Source organism: Suillus plorans (assembly GCF_016647745.1).
Source record: "Suillus plorans strain S12 chromosome Unknown HD556scaffold_99, whole genome shotgun sequence".
NCBI classification, from domain to species: Eukaryota; Fungi; Basidiomycota; class Agaricomycetes; order Boletales; family Suillaceae; genus Suillus; species Suillus plorans.
The window spans coordinates 76316-96512 of NW_024537483.1; the positions used below are offsets into that span (position 1 = coordinate 76316).

The 20197-nt window shown below is 49.3% G+C and overlaps 8 protein-coding genes across 8 annotated transcripts; 4 read left to right on the top strand and 4 right to left on the bottom strand.

The window, feature by feature from the left end:
• Positions 1-15: 15 nt before the first annotated feature.
• On the bottom strand, positions 16-1416 carry HD556DRAFT_1248783 (uncharacterized protein; the record flags this gene model as incomplete). Its single annotated transcript, XM_041298796.1, has 5 exons — positions 16-127; positions 188-570; positions 621-840; positions 890-1146; positions 1207-1416. The coding sequence occupies 5 exons, from the start codon at positions 1414-1416 to the stop codon at positions 16-18; spliced, it is 1182 nt and encodes a 393-aa protein (XP_041153499.1).
• A 1302-nt stretch (positions 1417-2718) lies between these two features.
• Positions 2719-3819, bottom strand: HD556DRAFT_1248814 (uncharacterized protein; the record flags this gene model as incomplete). The annotated part of the gene is made up of 5 exons (XM_041298798.1): positions 2719-2964; positions 3017-3213; positions 3269-3486; positions 3539-3599; positions 3660-3819. Coding segments are annotated over 5 exons (882 nt in total), but the record flags the coding sequence as incomplete, so codon positions are not given.
• A 1261-nt stretch (positions 3820-5080) lies between these two features.
• Positions 5081-6958, top strand: HD556DRAFT_1072672 (uncharacterized protein). The gene is made up of 4 exons (XM_041296067.1): positions 5081-5408; positions 5460-5648; positions 5706-6240; positions 6291-6958. Exons 1-4 carry the CDS (start codon positions 5286-5288, stop codon positions 6488-6490), a joined length of 1047 nt encoding a protein of 348 aa, XP_041153501.1. The 5' UTR covers positions 5081-5285; the 3' UTR covers positions 6491-6958.
• A 354-nt stretch (positions 6959-7312) lies between these two features.
• On the top strand, positions 7313-9240 carry HD556DRAFT_1417776 (uncharacterized protein). Its single transcript, XM_041304385.1, has 5 exons — positions 7313-7344; positions 7402-8065; positions 8121-8393; positions 8447-8534; positions 8582-9240. Exons 2-5 carry the CDS (start codon positions 7427-7429, stop codon positions 9085-9087), a joined length of 1506 nt encoding a protein of 501 aa, XP_041153502.1. The 5' UTR covers positions 7313-7344; positions 7402-7426; the 3' UTR covers positions 9088-9240.
• HD556DRAFT_1072415 (uncharacterized protein) lies at positions 9155-9744 on the bottom strand. The gene has a single exon (XM_041296066.1). The coding sequence runs from the start codon at positions 9515-9517 to the stop codon at positions 9221-9223; it is 297 nt and encodes a 98-aa protein (XP_041153503.1). The 5' UTR covers positions 9518-9744; the 3' UTR covers positions 9155-9220.
• Positions 9745-10282: 538 nt separating this feature from the next.
• On the top strand, positions 10283-14795 carry HD556DRAFT_1417787 (armadillo-type protein). Its single transcript, XM_041304386.1, has 16 exons — positions 10283-10403; positions 10483-10554; positions 10615-10704; positions 10779-10912; positions 10969-11238; positions 11291-11342; positions 11398-11514; positions 11571-11698; positions 11751-11862; positions 11919-12236; positions 12299-12854; positions 12909-13282; positions 13331-13416; positions 13468-13541; positions 13591-13817; positions 13874-14795. Exons 1-16 carry the CDS (start codon positions 10398-10400, stop codon positions 14510-14512), a joined length of 3255 nt encoding a protein of 1084 aa, XP_041153504.1. The 5' UTR covers positions 10283-10397; the 3' UTR covers positions 14513-14795.
• HD556DRAFT_1417789 (uncharacterized protein) lies at positions 14796-17984 on the top strand. Its single transcript, XM_041304387.1, has 3 exons — positions 14796-17072; positions 17125-17826; positions 17912-17984. Exons 1-3 carry the CDS (start codon positions 14869-14871, stop codon positions 17919-17921), a joined length of 2916 nt encoding a protein of 971 aa, XP_041153505.1. The 5' UTR covers positions 14796-14868; the 3' UTR covers positions 17922-17984.
• HD556DRAFT_1417793 (outer dynein arm light chain 8) lies at positions 17985-19062 on the bottom strand. The gene is made up of 4 exons (XM_041304388.1): positions 18949-19062; positions 18604-18894; positions 18371-18463; positions 17985-18315 (listed from the first exon to the last, which is right to left on the bottom strand). Exons 2-3 carry the CDS (start codon positions 18866-18868, stop codon positions 18402-18404), a joined length of 327 nt encoding a protein of 108 aa, XP_041153506.1. The 5' UTR covers positions 18869-18894; positions 18949-19062; the 3' UTR covers positions 17985-18315; positions 18371-18401.
• Between the last annotated feature and the right edge of the window lie 1135 nt (positions 19063-20197).

The following is a 20197-nucleotide window of genomic DNA, read 5'->3' on the forward strand; positions in this document are numbered from 1 at the left end:
ATTTCATGCAGAACATTAAACGTCCAGTCGGAACCAAAGCGGTATCATCTTCCACATTCTTTCTCTCTCCCTCGTAGTCCAAATCGCCAGCGCTCTCGCGCACGCCTCGCACTCAGATACTTCTACACTGCGGCGAGATTCCCCAAACCGCGCGTCATCAACGCTCGAAGCCTGACCAAAATCATACAATGGTTGCCCAAGCTCCTCCGCGACATACAAAGGATCAGTGCAACCACGCTCGCGATCAAAGAGATAATGCTGAGTGGCCAGTGCCACAAGTTCCGAGAAATCTCTTCTGCATGAGCGATGCGAGTGTGCGTGATGCCCCAAAAGAAGCGGATGAGAGTGCGATCCCATGGAGCGAATGAGAGTTGTGATCGCGTGTTGCGATGCCTCTTTCCCCAAAGCTAACCTTTGCAGGTCTGCATTTGATAACGGCAGTTGTGCAATAGAAGGGCCACTCTCGTCGTCCTGCTCGAAGAGTTGGGTATAGTGGTATCGTGATAAGTCATAGAATGCAGAAGGCAGGAGGCTTGGCGCATTGACTTCTCGTGCGAGGATAATAACGTCCTGAATGCGAATGAGCCATGTCGTATCAAATGTCAAGAGAAGCGGCCTACTGCAGGGGAAGGGTGTATATTGGACATCCCAGGACCACTCTGCATTTCATCAGCACGAGTGACGTCCTCTCTAGCATCCCATCCCTTGAGTGAAGTCGGCCAAGCCTTGCTTAAATGAACAAGAGCTTTGGTTCTCAACGAATCGACAAGGTACTTGGTCGCAAGTCGAAGTATCCCCGAAACCATGCGAAAATCGGTAGGGTCATTCTTCCCAAAGTTTCTGTACAGAATTCGTCACATGAAAACGCAGCGCGCTATATGAGACCTACGGGCCATCATAAAGTGCCGTGAGGAGATTCTCAACGTCCTCTGCCGTGTCGTGCAATCGCAGAACAGGACACCCTTCTACTTCATTGGTCGTATCTATTTGTAGTGTAGGGTCGTTGCTGACAACCACGGTCGGAGAAGAGGATGTATTATCCGCACTGGGTTGTGGCAATGAGAAGAGATCGCGGAAGAACGCCGAGTGGCGAGCAAGTTGAGACTTGTGCACACGAAATAAGGTGTCTTCTGCTCTCAAAATGATCTATTAAAGCCCAATTGTGGCCTCAGTCTGCGCTCGATCACAGGCGGTCATTATACGCACCGAACCATCACAAAACCACAAATCCATGTGTTTTGAAGCTTCAGCAAGTGCATTATCTCCTGCAGAGGCTGCAATTTGCGAGTTCCTGTCCACAGAGGATCTTGGTGTATGGGTCAACCTGCGCAATAATCCATTAGGCGGAGGACTTCTAGGTGGGTAATGCCCGTTCGCGGAGATCATAATTGGGGTTGGGTAGTAGCTCGTTTGCATTATCGATTGATGATGATACAAGACAACGCCCCGATGGCACTAGGTAGGCCTTATCTTGTACCGTGTACTGCCTGTTAATCACTCGCAGGTAACTGCATGCTGAGGGCAGCTTGAAGGGCGTGGAAGCATTGCCACAAGCCTTAGCTTGGCTACCTGGCAGAAGCGGCATGGCATGTTGGGGATAACGTGTTCTTACACACAAGGAGACCCCTGGACACCCCTTCTTTCCAGCCATCGGGAAACACCAATTCCCTGTTCGGTTCGGAAACGACCGAAAAACAGTAAGCGGAGGTTCAGGGTCTCGATGTGCGAGACTTGAAGCTTGAGGCCTTACCCACTAGCCCTCCCCAATCGTCAACTACCCTCCCGGTGGGTCGTGGTTACTCGACGCAGCTGGTCGGTCATCGTTTCGCGGTTGCAGTCGTGCGACAGAGCCTGTACTCCCACTAGGTATATCATAGGCACAATATTATTATCCTAAACAGAACGAAAAGGTCGGCGGGTTGGGGTAGTGCGCAGTAGCCCCCTGACAAGAACTTTCGCTGGTTCGAAACCGCTGGCGTCCCCGCCATCCTAGCGTCTCCCTTGCCCTAGCCAGCGGACTCTTAACCTAGGAGACGCTGACTGCAGCGGGAGCTAAGAACGTGGTCCGCCTCGCAACGCTCTGACTTGGGCTTCGCTTATCCAAGCCAGCCGCTATCGAATGTATTGAAAAGTTGAACTTATTGAGGAAGCGACGATGCAGCGCGGGGGAAGTCAAGTGGGTATTGCCTCCAATCGATTACTTGAAGGAGTAATCAGCACCAAACCCGTTTGGGCTGCCGTTGGAGTGATCGATGATCACCGCAGGGTTATGTTAGTGAGTAACTTCATCTATGTTTAGAACGCACATATTACGAGCTCGCAAAACCTTGGGAGATGAAAGGGATCAGCAATCGAGTTGAGTCGCATGCAGCACCTGTGCACTAGGGAAAGCGTATGACACTATACACAGCAACTCATGTGCTGGTGACGGGAACGCATAAAAGGCCTATGATCGTGATGCAAGTCACCACCTCCCTGAGGTTACAGGGTTCTAGTATAGTGTTCAATATCTTACTGCCATCATGAATTGAGTATCCAGACAAGGCGCGCAGGAAAAACTGATTCATGAGAATACAACCAATTGCAATGTATGAAGATCCGCGAGGTGGGCTTTCTCGCATCTAATTTTAGCTGCAGTTAGATGGTGAAGAAGGGGGACAGTTATCCCAGGGTTCCAACGCATGTAATTGTAGATTATGATCACTGGTACTTATTGGATCAAACAGATCTCATATCCTCTTTGCGATCCGGGACGGAGGCTGCTGGTGAATCGAGGGAGTGGAAAGAAGTGGAAGTCTCAGTGACAAAACCGAGGGTAATAGTGGTGAGCTGTTGCGATGTGGAGACAGATGGAATTGGACCGCTATAGTTGACATCTTCCGGATCGTCAGGTTCACGGTTAAGCACCCGGTACGCATAAGTCACAACCACCAGCAGGTTGCAAATTATCAGGGAAGATGATACCTTGACACAGGAATTGAAATTTTGAATGGATGAGATGAAGGAACAACTCTACCTCTAAATTGACTGCAATCATCTCTATCCATATATCAACTAGAAAATTGGTGATAGCATGAAACAGGGAGAACATGGTCATGATAATGCTGGATGAAAATATCGCGAGAATCATCCGCCGCTGTCGAGAGGGCAGGTTGACGTTCCAGAGTAATCGGAAGGAAAAGGCCACCAGAATAGTGTCAGCGACGAACTTGGCTGATTGAATAGTGTGATGAGCATAGAATGGAGTAAAAGGTGGTGCGAGGCCTACTTGCGAGTTGGTACGCTGCCATCGAATGGCCGACGTGGCACGAAGGACAAGGCAACTGGTACCACTCACTGTTCGATTCAATTTCCCGCACCTTTTGCGCCATTAGAACTCCCTCCGTCAGGAAGAAGAGAATCGCGAGGCCCATGGACAGACGATAAAGACGCTGCGTGGACCGTGCAACCCGTGCGATGGCAAACAATATGCTCATGCGTGTAAACCTTCAAGTCTGTTTGTTTTCCTAGACCAAAGTGAGGAGGAACAGGATCTCACCAATTTATGCAGGTGGACATGATCGTTGTCACCCAAAAAGAAACTACACACGCCGTTCCTCCTACGCCAAGTCCATTCATATGAGCAACACAACAAGATCAACGAATGATACGATACGCACGAGAGAGTAGATGAACCCAGGAACCAACCAGATACGCTATGCCACACGATCCAGCCGTAGCAGCCCATGCGTCCTCCCACCAAAATCTCCTTATGTGTAGTCGGAACGAGACACGAAAAATTGTGAGGGCGATAGCCATCCCCTGCACAACGCTCATCACCGCTAAGTTGGGGTAAGATAATATCTTGATAGTGTAGAAGTCTCAACGCCTCGGGCTATGTACCCACCCTTCATATGTATCATCGAGGACAACAACGCCATCTTTGCTGAGGATGATGATATTCTGAATCAAAAATTGCTAGCATCAAGCGCTAAGAGCGAGTCATACTATAATTGCACCATTTGGAAGGTTGTAATATTCAGGGAAAAATTCCTGCAGGGCCGAAGTCTAGTTGATAAAAATATGACATATAGGCGCTCATCGACCTTCTCATGCATATTGATATGAGGGGTCATCATATACTCCATGCCATGGATGGATTCCGCACGAATTTGCAATGAACGCGCCAAATGGTGGGCCGTCGTTCTTCCAATGCAAGTCAACCAGGCCAGCCTTTTGTCAGTGGACAAGTCTTGAATACCTTGGACTGTCATACTAGTCAGGAACGATAGATAATATTGGAAGTATAAATTACGTTACATCTGCTTCTGCTGCCACTCCTGCGAACTTTGTGGCGCATGACGCGGTCACGAACGGACTCGGAGTCCGAGAGGTGGTTGGTGGGGGAGTTCAGATGAGGGACAAACAATATTAATATTGTGATGTCATGGTGGGGGTCGAAGCGCGGAGGTGACTGTGCAAACAAACAGGTGGAGCGCTGCGCGTACGGGGTGGGGCGACGCGGCAAGTATGACAGGAGGTAATCCATAAGTTAAGGATGGTTCGGAAGCCTGGGAGCTACCCCTAGATTCCTGCTGCCATAGATTTACAGTCAGCATTTAGAAAATGGAGCCGGGTGTCAGTAGTTACAATCTGGAACGATATTACTGTATCATCGCCGCGGTCGGAGTAGTAGTAGGGTCGGGTCAAGTCGTAGAGATGCTGTTTGTGGCTACGATGACGGGGCTGCGATGCATCGGTGGTGCATCTGGCAGAATACGGGTGTGATACTGCAATCCGAATCTGTGAAAAGTAGTATTGCCTACGTTGGTTCATGAAAGGAACGTGACTTGTACCAGCCTGATAGGGCAAGTAACAAGTTCCGTGATGCCATCACCATCATGCGGCGGTCGTCCTTCTTCCCTCAACAATAACCACAGTTCTGCGGATAACGGTCTTTGTTCCTCTGTGTAGCGACCGGTACGGTAAATAGTTGATCAATCGATGAAAGGGTGCACGTGGCAAACTCTTTGTTCTCGTTCCAGGTTTGGCAACACAAAAATTGATCTCCGGGGTAGTATAAAGCACATGATTTACTCTTCTAGCAACCGAATTTTGACGTTCAACGCTGATTCACAGTTGCTCTCTCCGTTCTCGTCTTCCTGGCTGTAGCGAGCTGTGCTTGCACCTTTCCATCGTTTGCGAGACTCTTTTTAACTTACTTCGTTCTATACTGATTCTCAGCTGTGCTGCTGTTAAAACCTGGACGGTTTTCTCCAACGAAAATTCTAACGCCTTTGGTTACGATGCAATTCACTACTCTCGTTTCATTCGCTCTTGCCACTGCTGCCTCTGTGCACGGTGCTCCAGTCCATAAGCGCATTGCGCAAGTCATCGCTGACTCAACTACCAAGTGGGAGGCAGCATGCGTAAGTTCCTGCAGATGGCCCGGTCCGTCGTATCTCATAATGTTGCTCCAGGATACTGCTGGCGGAGGTGCCCAATGCAACCAAGTTGCTGTCGCGTCCTTCGGCACTCTTCTTGCTGCTCCAGGTCCATGCGAGCAGCAGGATGCCGCTGACAACATGATTGACCTCGCAAAGACTCTCAATAACCATGCAGACATGATTACATTTGCTCAGATCTTTGCCCAGCAGCCCCGAAACTCTGTTCGTATTTTTCCAAGCCCATTTTTTTTTACCACTTACAGAATTCTGTACACACAGCCTACATCACAGAGCGTGCCCTATTGTCAGTCAGCCCCGCGCAATGCTGAGCTCAATGGGCTCTTCCAGTGTCAGTTCCAGGGTGATAAGCCAACGACCTTTGTCGGTGGTATTGCCGTTGGTGGTAGCGGGACTATCCCTTTCGGTATGAGTGCACCCGTCAACCCGGCTGGTTCTTGCCCCGCAAACCCCACCGGTCCCATCGCTGATGGCACACAACTCGTGGATCTCACCCAGAATCCCGGTGTCGGTGGCACAACTGCCTCCAATAAGACCACTGATGGAAGCAATAGCACCTCAACAGTGGCCACTTCTTCCGCTATACCTTCGTCTGGTTCTTCTTCGGATTCTGACTGCGAGGAGGATCCAACCGAGTCCACACCTACTGCTTCGCCCACCATGGCAGCTTCTATCGCCGCCGTCGCATCCGCAATGCCCTCAAGCACTAGTGGAAACTTCAAGCTCACTAACGGTCAGGATGCTCAGAAGCTCAATGCGCAGTTTGCTACACTAACTGCTACCTCTCTCTGCACTGGTGAGTCGGCCTCACTCAAGCAGCATGTCATTCTCTAACATTCTATGCAGAGGGTACCAATGCATGCGTCGATAGCGCTTTTGCGCAGTGCGTAGGGGGCACGTATGTGACTCAATCTTGTGGGTCTGGTCTCATTTGCGCTGCCCTTCCTCTCGTCAACTCTGCTGGAACGTCGATCACCTGCACCACAAATGCTGATGCTTTAGCTCGCATTGCTGCCACTGGCGCGCAGGGCGGCCTCACTGGATGAGGTTCATTGATACATTTTTTTTCGTTGTGTTTTGAAATAATATGGTATATAAACTGTCACTATGTAGTTATACTGCTTACAATATCTGTATCAGTATTGGTGGTGCTAGTCGCTGCATAAGATTTGTTGTCCACTGAAGTGTATGATCAATGTTAGTCCCCCCTAGCCAGACCATATAGAATTGAAGACAGTTGTTCCTTAGAAAAATCACTGACTCGCAGATATGGTTAGATGGAAAGTGGATTGTTCTACTGATGGATATTGTTCGGGGATTGCCTCACGGCGAAACAGTCCTCGGACCAATACCCATGAGTAGATAAGACCGAGATTCGGACATCCAAGGTTAGAGTACGTCTCGAATATCTCAGGCTTCATAGGATCGATGATATGACTGAATGACGAAGATAGGGCTGTGGATAAAATCTGATGAGATCTATGGTTGCAAAATAGTCGAACCTTTACAGAGCTGAGACCGCCTGTCCGATAGGATTATACTCAGTGACAAGACCGGCGACGACTAGCCGATCACCAACAGACTCGGACCTTGAACGTCTGAACGATGATTTGAATAGAGGAGTTATGCGGAATCCACCCCTTGATCTGCTGCGGCCACTGCCACTGGCGCTAACATTGGTTTATCAGCTACCTTTTGCTATCGATACACAGGCACTCACAAGAGGGCATCCTATCTCTCCAAATAGGCCATTTCATGCACCTGTGGCTGCAGCGTTGATCGTCTTGGCATGTTACCAGATCGCCTAGTACTAGAGGTAACTTAGTAAGTACTCAGGTAGGGCGTGCCAGGCCTAGCGTGGTGGTGCTGACATAAAGTGATTTTGCATGCACGTGACTAGGCGCGTCGCGATCGAGCTCGTTTATTTCGTGGCAGTGCTGATTTAACTGGTGAGCAGAGTATAAATACGGCGTGCCCGCGAGATGCGTCTCCCATTTCCCGTCCCCGATTTACGTGCATTACCTTCTTCACTACTCATTCTCAACTTTCACTCGCCTTACAATATGATTTCCGCTATCTTCGACGGTGCCGCCCATGTCACCGTCGCTGGGTGCCTCGGAGCATTCTTTTTCAAACACACTGTGGTGGATCGGACGTCCAAGGCCATCAAAGAAGCGGAGAACGTCACCGCTGGCCTGGTCATATCCGAATTCTGTATTTCTGTCGCGGTACTAGTTCTAGCTTCCAACGAGACCGCCCGGATACTCCTCAGTAAAGATGCTCAACCCCCTCTGAAGCACAATTTAGCCGAGCTCAACGTGCCTCTCATTTGCAACAAAGTGTCCGATTTCTCTACTGCAGCAGACTCAATTTCAATCGCAACCGAACCATGTAGCACTCAGCCAGACATAATAATTTCACCGAATCTAATCGCAAACGACTCTTGCAGCACTCAGCCATCTAATACGTGTTCTACTTTATGCACGCCAATACTGCCGACTTCGCCGGTTCCGAACACGAAACGCCTCTCAATGGATTCTGACACGACTCTCGTCGATCATCATGACGACTTCATGAAGGACTTCTCTGGCGTGGACCTTCAGGAAAGGAATATCCTCCAGGTATGAAGTCGCACAGTCTCCTCATTTTCATCGCTCAATGTTTGAATCTTTGTAGGACGACAGCGACTGTTCCAGTGGCGACCTATTTCAAGGCACGAAACCACTCGCGATCGATGACTGGAGTGGACCCTCTCAGCGGACGCAGCTCCCTCTAATCATCCTGGAGGGCGGACGCCTGACGACCACCGACGCTTCGCTTCTCGTGGACACTTCGACTCATACGATCGCGAGTCCCTCACTTGGCAGCATCCCAACTCAGATTGTCTCGCCTCAGCTGAAACCCCCGGATACGAAACGGCATCATAATTTCCGCCCGGGAAGACACAAGGTATGGACATGTTCGTTGCGAAGCCAAGTGCTGCACTCACCGTCGTTCGTTAGCGCGAATCTAGATCCACTCGCTTGGCCGCTGTCCGTGGCAGCATCGAACGCACTCGCTCCAAGCAACAAGAACACGCTACTGTGATCAGTGAGTGATTTCCGGTGATGTCCGCTTCGTTTGTTGATTTAAAGTAGATGACCTTGAACGACTACATGACGATCTCCTTGCCGACCAAACCGCTCTTGTCGACGGCTGGGCAGCTGCCATGGCCCAGCTCGGACTCGCCTCTATGCTGTCGCCTTCGCCACTGCTTCTGGATCAGAAGACGCCCGACCCAGGAAATTCGATCGAAATCATTCAAGACCGACACCTTCACACACAATGCTACTCCCGAGGTCCCCTACGACCAAATACCGAAGATCCGCAACGGCCTCCCTCGCTGTCCCCTACGACCTGGAGCTTCATGCCCGCGAGGTTGAAGGCCACCGCTGGCCGCGCACAAACTATGTATTCGCGCCGCCCGGTTATACCTGCAGTCTTCGACGTCGGACGTCCCCTACGACCAATCCCGACACAACCGCAACCGCAACAGCGTAACCGCCTCCTTCTTGTCTCAGAGCACTTGGAGTTGAAGGCCACCGCCCGCGGCTCGCACTTACATCTATCTCAAGTCTCTTCTCTTGTCTTCGCCATCGTGTAAATGGCCCTCGATTTGTTTCTTTGTCTTTGTATTTCTCTTACCGGTATCTACTTCGCAGATCATGGACTGCCTGTGACTTATGGACACGTCTTATTTTTATCGATATGTACTCAGCAGGCGTTGAACTGCCCATTTACTTTGTAACTTGCAGGCACGATTTGCCTTGTTTCTTTTGCAGTTTGGAATCATTTTTCCATCTACGATATATCTCTTGACGATGTTTCCATAATTTCGTATATGTATGATGACGAGTATTAGATATCTGCAGCTCGTACTTAGTTTCTGAATCTATGATGCGTTCTCTGGGATCATGAGAAGTATCACAAACAATCTTGCGAAAAAAAACATATAAATTCAATATTGCAAGGTAGAGTAGACGCGTGAACCCACTCAAGAAGAACAAGGAGGTTGGTAACTTCCTAGTTATCATGAGTGTGCATTGTCAGGATAGGCAGGCATGCAAAGCTCAGACCCACCTCGGGCGCAACGCATCGATGCAGAAGGCAGGATGATATCGTGTTTATGTACCTGTGGATGATAGTGATGAGGCGTCGGTGCTTTGCAATCCCAGTAACAGGTAGAGTAGCTGCTTTGAGAAGCGATTGCCCGCGTTTGGAGATGTCGATGGTGACCCACAGTCGTTCGTTGTTTAATGCGCGCCTGATACGTGGTACCTTTGTGAATACGACTGGTCAATGCTCATGCATCCATTGAATAAATTCTGTCATCTCTGTGGTAGGGTTCAGTGACACACAAGATGAGCACTGGATCTGCAGTAAACCATGACCGCACGCACGGCACACAACGTGGTGGAAACAAACCGCAGATAAATAATCGATGCAGGGATGATGAAATGAAGAGTGGAAGTTCTGCTCGTGGGATCAATGGGCCTGATTTGTTTGTCCTCGGAGGCGGTTCATATAGATATATCTGATCGAGTCGTGCTTTTTTTTGTTTCGAAAACTGGTCTAGTCTCCTTGAGGTTTGATACGATTGATAACTGCAATGACCGTGGTCATCGATATCTCATTGACCAGTCACGTTGGACAATGACAACAATAAGAAAGGTTAATGGGAACAGAGGCTCGTGGCATGCGCATCATACATTGCGGTCATCGATATCATAGTACGGATAAGAGCAATGCATGACTCTACGTTCCAATCATAGTAGCTTCGGATAATTGACTAGACATGATGATCCGTGGCAAATTTTTCTGAACTCCGCCAAGTTTTTAGATTAGGGAATATTGGAATCAGACACTCATCTATCCCCTCACCCTCTTCCTCTTTCTCATTCACGACTTTTAAAGATGGATGTACGTGCAGATAAATATCTGAATGCTTATTGTCGAGTCCGATCTGATTTCTTTTTTTTCTATCGCCCGTTTTAAACAGCCGAATTTTGTGCAGGGGCTGCACAATCTATTACTGCAGTCCACTTCAAACGATACCAACCAGCTTAAAGCTGTGAGATCGATCTATCAGACGCGTTATTAAATGTGTTTCCTGACTTATTGTGTGTATCAGGCAACAGCTCAGCTTAACACAGAATACTACAAAAATCCGGCATGCATATCTGCACTCGCACAAATACTCGCCAGTTCACCGGAAATCGCGGTGAGCATACATCATATCGGTGTCTTTTTAGTTATTCCTCATTGTTATTGGCTATGTGCACGTGAATATGTTAGGTTCGCCAACTGGCTGCAGTCGAGATGCGGAAGCGTGTTTCTCAAAAGAGTGGCGATCTATGGATGCAGCTCCCTCAAGATGTTCGTTCGCAGATCAAAGACCAGCTTCCCATATTGATACTTGCTGAACAAGAGTTAGTCTATTTCTTCTCTTTCAAAGTTCGCTCCTCATTTTTTTTTGATGCTGCAGCAAGCTCGTCCGACACTCTGCTGCACGTGTCATCGCTGCTGCTGCTAGCATAGAACTCGCAGCTGGAACATGGCCACAACTCCTTCCGTGGTTACACCAGTCATGTACATCAACGCAAGTCGCGCATCGTGAAGTCGCCATCTTCATTTTGTTCACTGTTCTCGAGAGCATCGTGGAAGGATTCCAGGAGCATTTGCAAAGCTTTTTCAAACTCTTTGAAGGTCTCCTCAATGATCCTGAGAGTATCGAAGTTCGTATTACGACTGTTCGGTGCGCCTGGCTCTTCGACTAATCGTAGGTGGTAAACTAATCCTACCTCAAGGGCTTTGGGCGTCATTGCCCAGTATATTGACTCTGATGATAAGGCTGACATCGTACGTGCAAATTATTTTTCTTTCTCTAATCAAATTTTCTTACTGCATGCTCCAGAAATCCTTCCAAGCACTTCTCCCTGGTATGATCCGAATTCTCGGGCAATCCATCGAATCTGGGGATGAGGCTGGTGCTCGTCAACTATTTGATGTATTCGAGACTCTTCTCATCCTTGTGCGTTTTGATTTCAGTTTTTTTTGACTTGAACTTATATGCGAGACGCCCTGCAGGAAGTACCAATTCTGGGCCCTCACATTGCGGAGCTAGCATCGTTCCTCCTTCAAGCTGGTGGAAACCGCAGTCTCGACTCTGAAATCCGTATTTTGGCCCTCAACGCCCTTAACTGGACTGTTCAATAGTAAGATCATGTTTGAGTCCATGACATGAATGAATTCATGTCGTCTTTCTAGCAAAAAATCCAGGATCCAAAGTCAGGCCCTCGCTGGAGCCATTTTGGAGGGCCTCATGCCTATTACCACCGAACCCGAACCCACAGATTCGGACGACGACGCTCCTTGCCGTGTACGTAACTTTGACTACTAGCCGAAAATGACTAGATCTGATAATCGTTATTCTAGTCTGCTCTTCGTATTATCGACGGCCTCGCCACGAACCTTCCCCCCACCCAAGTCTTCCCTGCCCTCCGAACACTTATCTCTCAGTACTTCTCTTCTCCTGATGCGAACAATCGCCGTGGTGCAATGCTTGCGCTTGGCGTCGCCGTGGAGGGCTGCAGCGAGTTCATGACACCTTTGATGAGCCACATTTGGCCTGTTATTGAGGCTGGTCTCCACGACGGTGACAAGTCGGTCAGGAAGGCGACATGTGTCGCTGTCAGCTGTTTGTGCGAGTGGCTGGAGGAAGAGTGTATTGCGAAGCATGCTGTTCTTGTTCCTGTGAGCACGGAAGTGTTGGTTGCGACTTGATACCCATGCTAAGATGTATGCACGCTTTTTAGGTGATCATGAGCTTGGTGCACGATCCTGAGACTCAGCGTGCGGCTTGCACTGCTCTTGATGCACTGCTTGAGATCTCGCAGGATGTCATTGAACAATACCTTCAGCTTATCATGGAGCAACTTGCTGGCCTGCTCGACACTGCACCTATCACTGTCAAGACTGTGGTCACTGGAGCACTCGGTAGTGCGGCACACGCATCAAAAGAGAAGTTCCTCCCTTACTTCCAGCCGACCATGAACAGATTACAGCATTTCCTTGTCCTCACTGGTGAAGGCGAGGAGACTGAGCTCCGTGGCATTGCTATGGATGCTGTTGGAACATTCGCAGAGGCTGTCGGCGTTGATGTCTTCCGTCCATACTTCGCGGATATGATGAAACAGGCATTCCAGGGCATTGAGATGGGCAGCGCACGTCTTCGGGAGTGCAGTTTCCTATTCTTTGGCGTGATGGCTAGGGTATTTGGTGAGGAATTTGCGCCGTACCTATCCAGCGTTGTACCTCCGTTGTTGCAGAGCTGCAAGCAAGCTGAACATGGCGAGGATAATGTTGCTACATGTATGCTTGTCCGTCCTTTTTGGACGAGTAGTTTTCTGATGGATTTTTCTCTAGTTTCTAACACTGACGCTGCCGTTGCATTCGCATCTGGGTCCTCTCCTACAAACGCGATCTCCATCACGGATGACATCGATGTCAATGGGAACTCCCAACTTGAGATCGAAGACGTTGACCTCGACAAGATGCTCGAAGTCAATAGCGCGATTGCAGTCGAAAAGGAAATTGCTGCAGACACGATTGGAACACTCTTCGCTGCAACACGCAACCACTTCTTCCCTTTTGTCGAGCCTTGTGCTCTCGAGCTCGTCAACTTGCTCACGCATTATTACGAGGGTATTCGCAAGTCCGCAACGGACTCTTTGTTGGAGATAGTCAGGACATTCTACGAACTGAGCGGTGCGCCAGACTGGACCCCTGGTGCGACAGTGGTGAGTTGCACTCATTATGACTGAGCATGATGCCAACGCAGCGTCCAGACTGTCCCTCTGGAACAGAGCGTGAAAGAGCTCATTGGGCACAGCTTGAAGCCCTTACTTGAGATGTATGAAACTGAGGATCACAAGTCAGTCAATTCATGTTCAGTTGTGTACTCTTATTGATCAAACTATTACAGGACCGTTGTGGCATCGTTATGTCTTGGTCTTGCCGAGACCATCAACAAGATTGGACCGGCATTTATTGAAGGCCGTGAGTCGAATCATCAGCACTTTTTTGTTGATGCTGACATTTGGTGGAGATCTCGATGTTATCTGCAGCATCGCGGTACAGGTCCTTGAGCAAAAGGCACTTTGCCAACAGGATCCTGATCAGGATGAAACCGAGGAGGCACCCGAAGATCAAGCCGAATACGATTCAGTGCTCATTTCCTCTGCAGGCGACTTGGTATCTTCGCTTGCGAATGCATTAGGCAATGACTTCGCGCAGGCATTCAATACCTTCTTCCCTCTTATCTCGAAATACTACGTCAGTTCGAGTTCTTTCTAGCGCCTGTGCAGGTACTGACTGTACTTCGTTTGTAGAAGAAGAACCGGTCGATGAGCGACCGCTCGTCTGCTATCGGTTGTCTCGCAGAGATCATTGCTGGCATGAAAGCCTCTGTCACGCCCTCGACAGAACCTCTGATGGATCTGTTCTACCGCGCGCTCAGCGACCCGGACCCGGAGGTCCAGAGCAATGCATGCTTTGCCATTGGTCTTCTCGTTGAACACTCTGAAATCGACCTTTCGCCGCAATATATGCATGTCCTCAGTGCCCTCCGCCTCCTGTTCGACGTCTCGCCCACTGACCCTTCAGCGAAAGTCAATGCAAAGGACAATGCTGCTGGTGCTGTTGCCCGTCTCATCATTCGCAACACCGCTGCCGTCCCTCTGGATCAGGTTCTTCCTGTGTTGATCGGCAGTCTCCCGCTCAAGAACGACTACCTTGAGAACCGCCCAGTCTTCCGCGCTATCTTCCATCTATTCCGCACGAACCCCCAGTCGCTCTTGCCCTTCATGGATCAACTGCTTGCTGTGTTTGCTCATGTCCTTGATCCTAGTGGACCTGAGCAAATTGGCGATGAGACAGGGGCTGAGCTGATTGCATTGATTGGTATATTGAATGCAGAAGATCCAGGGAGAATCCAAGCAGCGGGGCTCAGCGCCTTCACTGGAACATAATTCATTCATATTTCTTTTCCGTCATGCACATGTCTTCCTTTCTCCAAACCACAACTTTCAGATTCCATATATCAGTTCCCTCCGCTTTCGTTGATTTAGATTACTTACAGAGTTACTTCACATGCTATCTTCAAGATTACTCAGATCATTTGTTCACAAGGGTAATTAAATATGGATTCGACAAATGTTCACATGACCTAGTCGCGACGCGTTGTTTTTGCGTATTTGTTCGTTCCCTCTCTCAATCAATCATCTTTGGCCTTCCAACTGACCGCTTAAATAATTCGAAATCTGAGCTCGCTGGCCGACTTGTCTTCCAACGTGCGTCGTCGTCGCGCCTTACGACTCCCATCACTATGATTGTCACTCTTTTAACCCTCCTCGCTGCCGCGTTAGCGGGTCGCGCGACAGTCACTGTCGACAATCCGCTGGATGGCCAACTGCCGCTAGTTGCTCGCGTCGGCGAGAACTACACTTGGTCCTTCAGCCAGTTCACATTTTCAACCAACCTGGACCAGGCTCTTTCGTACACTACTTCAGGCCTACCGAGTTGGTGCTCGTTTGACAACGCAACTCGAACGCTCCACGGCATGCCTTCTGCTGCAGATGAGGGCACGCCGCAGATTACCGTGAACGCCTCAGACTCTGAGTCCTCGGCAACCTCATCGTTCTTTATCTGCGTCACGCCCTATCCTCCTCCAACGCTCGAAGTTCCTCTAGAAAAACAATTCTATGCAGGCAGCTCCGCGCTCTCATCGGTGTTCTTTTTATCTCCCGGATCGGCTCTTGAAACGGACGGCTCTGTACTCAGGGTCCCGTCTCAATGGTCCTTCAGCATCGGTATCCTCAGTGACACGTTCTCCGCCACAAATGATCTATACTACGCGGCCTTGCAAGCGGACGGAACACCTCTTCCTGAATGGCTTACATTCAACACAAATACTGTGACCTTCGACGGAGTAACGCCATCTGAGGCTAAACTACCCACGCCTTACACCCTATCTATAGATGTCCATGCATCTGATCAGGAAGGCTACAGCGCAGACACTGTTTCTTTCGACCTCGTCGTGGCTTCTCACGAGCTGTATGCACTATCGACTCTTCCCACTGTCAATGTTACGGCCGAATCTCCTTTCAACTTCACGATCATGGCTGCCGCCGATTTTACTGGTATGCTGGTGGATGGACAGCCTCTAGAACCTACAAACATCACCGGTTTGTCTATCGATGTGTCTGCGTATAAAAATTGGCTTCAATACGATGAGGAAAGCAGGACGCTCTTTGGGATCCCTCCCTCTGGACTTTCTGTAACGAGCGCCTCGAACAGAGGACCTATCCTGCCTGCCAGGCTCACCACTGACTTCAATCAGACCTTGGACACTACGATCTCTCTGGCAGTTGTGTCATCCTATTTCTCTGCCTCGGACCTTGGAGTCATCGATGCGGGTGCAGGGCAGCAAGTTCACTTCAATCTGGCTCAATTCTTCTCTAACAAGGCTGATACTGCCCAAAATCACAATGACGTTAACCTCAGTGTTACCTTCTTTCCTGATGCCAGCAATTATTTGAGCTTCGATCCGGTCTCTGGGGAACTGTCTGGACAGATCCCGGGCAACTCACAAGTCCCAAAGATTGTGATCACCTTCGTCGCATATTCCCGTGTCACGCACTCCACTTCTCACGCAACACTATCCGTGGTGTCTCCACAGAAGGAAAATCAGAGCCAGGGACTAGGAACGACGAACTCGGCGGGACGCCAAACAACAACACTGATCTTGTCTGTCGTTTTTGGTGTGATCGGAGGCTTGCTCAGCCTTGGCGCCGGTCTGGCCCTGTTTAGGCGTTGCGCAAGGGTTCGAGACTCGGCCTTGCTAGGTGAGGAAGGCGCATTCGCTTGGTCGGATGCGGAGAAGAGGTACTACGGGATGGCTCCCAATAGAAACAATAGTCTTCCTGAAGAAAACAAGGGTTACGGTTGGTCCAAGGAGGCAGACACCAGCGCAACCTCGGAGAAAGGCAGTCTTGAGCTCGGTCAGCGGCAGGGGAACTCGTTCCAACCCATTGAAAATCTACCGTCCAACGCATACGCAAATCTTGGACTTGGCCTCCGGCGTGTTGTTCCTCAAACGCCTTCGACTGTTCACGCCGATTGCAATGGTGTCATGAAGAAGGCCGAGTTCCTTGGGCGGATCAAGGAGACTGCAAGGAACGTGAGCGACAAATATAAGCGCAAGGTTACTCCAACAAGGCCTGTCATCGGGTACCCTACGCCATTGACGTCAAGACATGCACGTCAGGGTGTGGATGGGCTTCCTCTAGAAGGCGACTACATAGACATCAAGGCCACCCCAATTTCACAAGATGTACGCGAAAATCCCTTCAACGACCCGGAGTTGAAGGTCAAGCGAACGAGTACGATGACTAGTTTCATTAGTTCTCCGTCGAACTCTACGGATGAGAGGTCCATCCCACGAAGACGAGCCGATTTTGCTCCACCAAGGTCGCCGCGAGGCCCGCGAGAGCCATCACCCGCCGCTGTCAAGGACACTGCTAACAAAAGGTACATTCTTATTTCGTCGTATCGCTTGATATTGACTAGAAGCATCTTTCAGCATTATCAGGGAAAGTATACAGAGTACAAGCATCGTTTCCTACGAATCACGTCCTGAGACTATCCAGACTATCCACACCGCCGAAGAGAAGCCTCGTCTCAAACAGTTCACAAATTCTTCCCGAGTTCCTCCCCCGCGGTCTCCATCTAGTAATCAAGTAACACCAGATGTATCCCCAGGAACCAGAAGAATCATCAGCCAGACAGCAAAGGTCTACCAAGAAGGACGAGATGCGCACCACACGAGTATCGATGAGCTTCGCATGGGCATGCACTATGTTCGCACGCTCGGAGAAGGTTCATCGAACGTGCGCTCTGTGTCCGACAAGTCATTTTCATCGCTCGCGTCTTCTCAGCCTGGTCTAGGTCCTGTCGGTGTAGGGACGGAAAACACCGTCTCTCGATTCATCGTACGGACCGGCGAGAAGTTCAAGTTCCACATTCCCATGAGGTCCACCAATGGTACATATCGCAAGCTGGAGGCAAAACTGATGTCGGGGCAAGCACTTCCACACTTCTTGCAGTTGGAGCTCAAGGGGCACGGCGGTGACGACAAGAGAGTAGTCGAGTTTTATGGGATTCCTGCAGAGCAAGACCTTGGGGAGATACAAGTGGGAGTATTCAATGCGGAGGGTGGGGAATGTCTTGCAAAGGTGATCGTTGAGATAGTTGGAAGGAATAAGAGGTCTCCGCCATTGACAGGGTGAGCTGGCTCACATCGTGTTGTACTCGATTTGTCCACGTTTCATGGCTTTCTAACGGACCAGTGGGCTTGGTATTATTTACAGTTCTATGTAACTTAAATTTGATTTATCTTCTTTCCGCGGTGTACATGCAAACATAACGCCGTTGTCGGATATCCGCAGGAGTGCTCCTCTCATGGGAACCGTCAACCTGTCACGGACAGGGTCATGCATTGCAACGATTGCATGTCATGATCAGTGTCATTGCCATCGAATACCTGACATATCTAAAGACAGTGCATGTCTTGGCTCAACTTGATTCCAAGACATTGCGGACTAGGAACTTATCAGCCAGTGTTCGTTCCAAAGGGTAATCTTCCACGAAAGTAATGAACAGTTTGTACACGAAAAGCGGGGACATTACAAGACGGTTGACGTGCGAGACAAATGCGGATTCAGAGGAATGTACAATACACATGGTGAAAAGTGGTGAGTCGCGTCTGTCTGTACTATAATCATTTTGGTTAAAGGAAAGAACACGCGATTGAAGGTAAGAAAACTTACTTGATCTATCCGACGTGAATCTACAGCTGTTTTATGACTTCCAGATGAGGATAGCAAGCGATCCGACGTAGAAATAGATAAAGTGCTTTGTTTCTGGAAGAAATGACTCAGATTAGATTTCTTCTCAGAAAGGACAGAAGCGCAAGAAAGTTGTAGGAGATCGATGAAAGCAAACAGGTTGCATAACCATCACATCCGACGAGGGCTAACAACACAACGCATGAAAGACATACCATGAGTCACGTAGCTGCCAAAGTTCTTTCCGACAACAACGTGCCACGTGGGGCCATGTCGTCTGTCAAACTCTTTCTTGATCTGTGCAGCGATGTCCTTCTCGATGTTGTATTTCTCGAGAGCAGCAGATGCGATCTCAACGCTCTCTTGCTGCATCTCTTCAGTCATATCCACGTTCTTAATGATAGCCTTGGGCCCTCCGGCAGCATTGTGTTCTCTGGGGCTGGAGCCAGTCTCGGTAGATGTTACTGTGGTGTCTGCCATGGTTGTGAGGTAAGGAAGAGGGTAATCTGGGATGTTTTTTCAGCTTTGTATGAGTTTATATATGTCTTAGATAGGCCTGCCTTGAGTTTTGGGGCGTGTAGGCGGCAGTTGTGCGCTTGCGCGTGTGGTTGAAGGGAGATCGCGTTAGAAAGTGGTGTTGACTTTAATTTTCGTAAACGTGGCTAAAATGGGTTAACGTATCATTATCTGAACCACATGCTCCAATCGAAACGCGCCCTGCACGCTCCTTCAATATTTCAATAACAGGAATAACTAATTTCTAGCCTAGATGCCGTGAACTGGTTCAGCAGTCTGTTAGGTGACAACACTCTGAGTCCATGTTGCATTCTCGCACTCTCATTTTACCCTTGCACGATGTGTCTTGGGGGTTATTCTATTAACTTCTGGTCGATACAGGCTGTGTCCATCGCAGGGCGTGCACATGCAACAGAACCTTCGTCACAATCATCATGTGGATCCGAAGGACATCCCGTCCCTATCTCCGCAGGGCACACGCAAGTCCTCTGTGTTCTTGTCGGTTCCCAGTGCTCACTGCCCACTGCTTCGTCACGGTATTCCTCCAGAATCTCATCGACTAGTCGATTTGGAAACCTCTTCTCGCTAGATGCCGCCGGCTTCGCTGACAGTAGGTGAACAAGGTTTTGTTTTTTTCCAATCGTTTGCATGGAACTACTTTGCCTTTAAAATTTAGTTGTCTTATGCAGACAGCTTCTCGAGCGCCTAGGCGCATCCCCCTTGCCCCGCAAAGAATGGCTACTGCAATGAGGCGAAACCATCAGTTCACACGCCACGCCAACCTTTATTCTGTTGACCTGCATGCGCGCATCGCGCTTCATCGTGTCAATAAGCTGTATGTATGCCGTACTACATCCTGTATTTGATATATGATATTCAGGTCTAATCTTGTTTCACATCGAATCTGGGACACATGGAGCCTGCACGCAACACCGACCAGGACCAAGGAACCTCGGAAAGTAGTCACACGAGAGACAGTCGACGACCTTTTCTAACCTGGGAAAACTACGCTTCTCTTGATTAGAGGTGTCGAGACAGTATCTATTAATCGGAGGTCAATATCGCTAGCAACAGTCCCTGGTGAGTGCCTAAAAATTGTGAAAAGCATAAATGTTCAAATCAGATAACTTCCGGGGGGTTCAAAAATGTGGGATAAATTAATTTTGGAATGCAATGTACGTCTGCATATATATTGAAATTCGTAAGCAAGCAAGTATTCAACGCCGAACACCATGGCCAATGGCCATGCACTTCCCGCTTGCCATACTGATTCAGAGGAGGAGCACGACACCC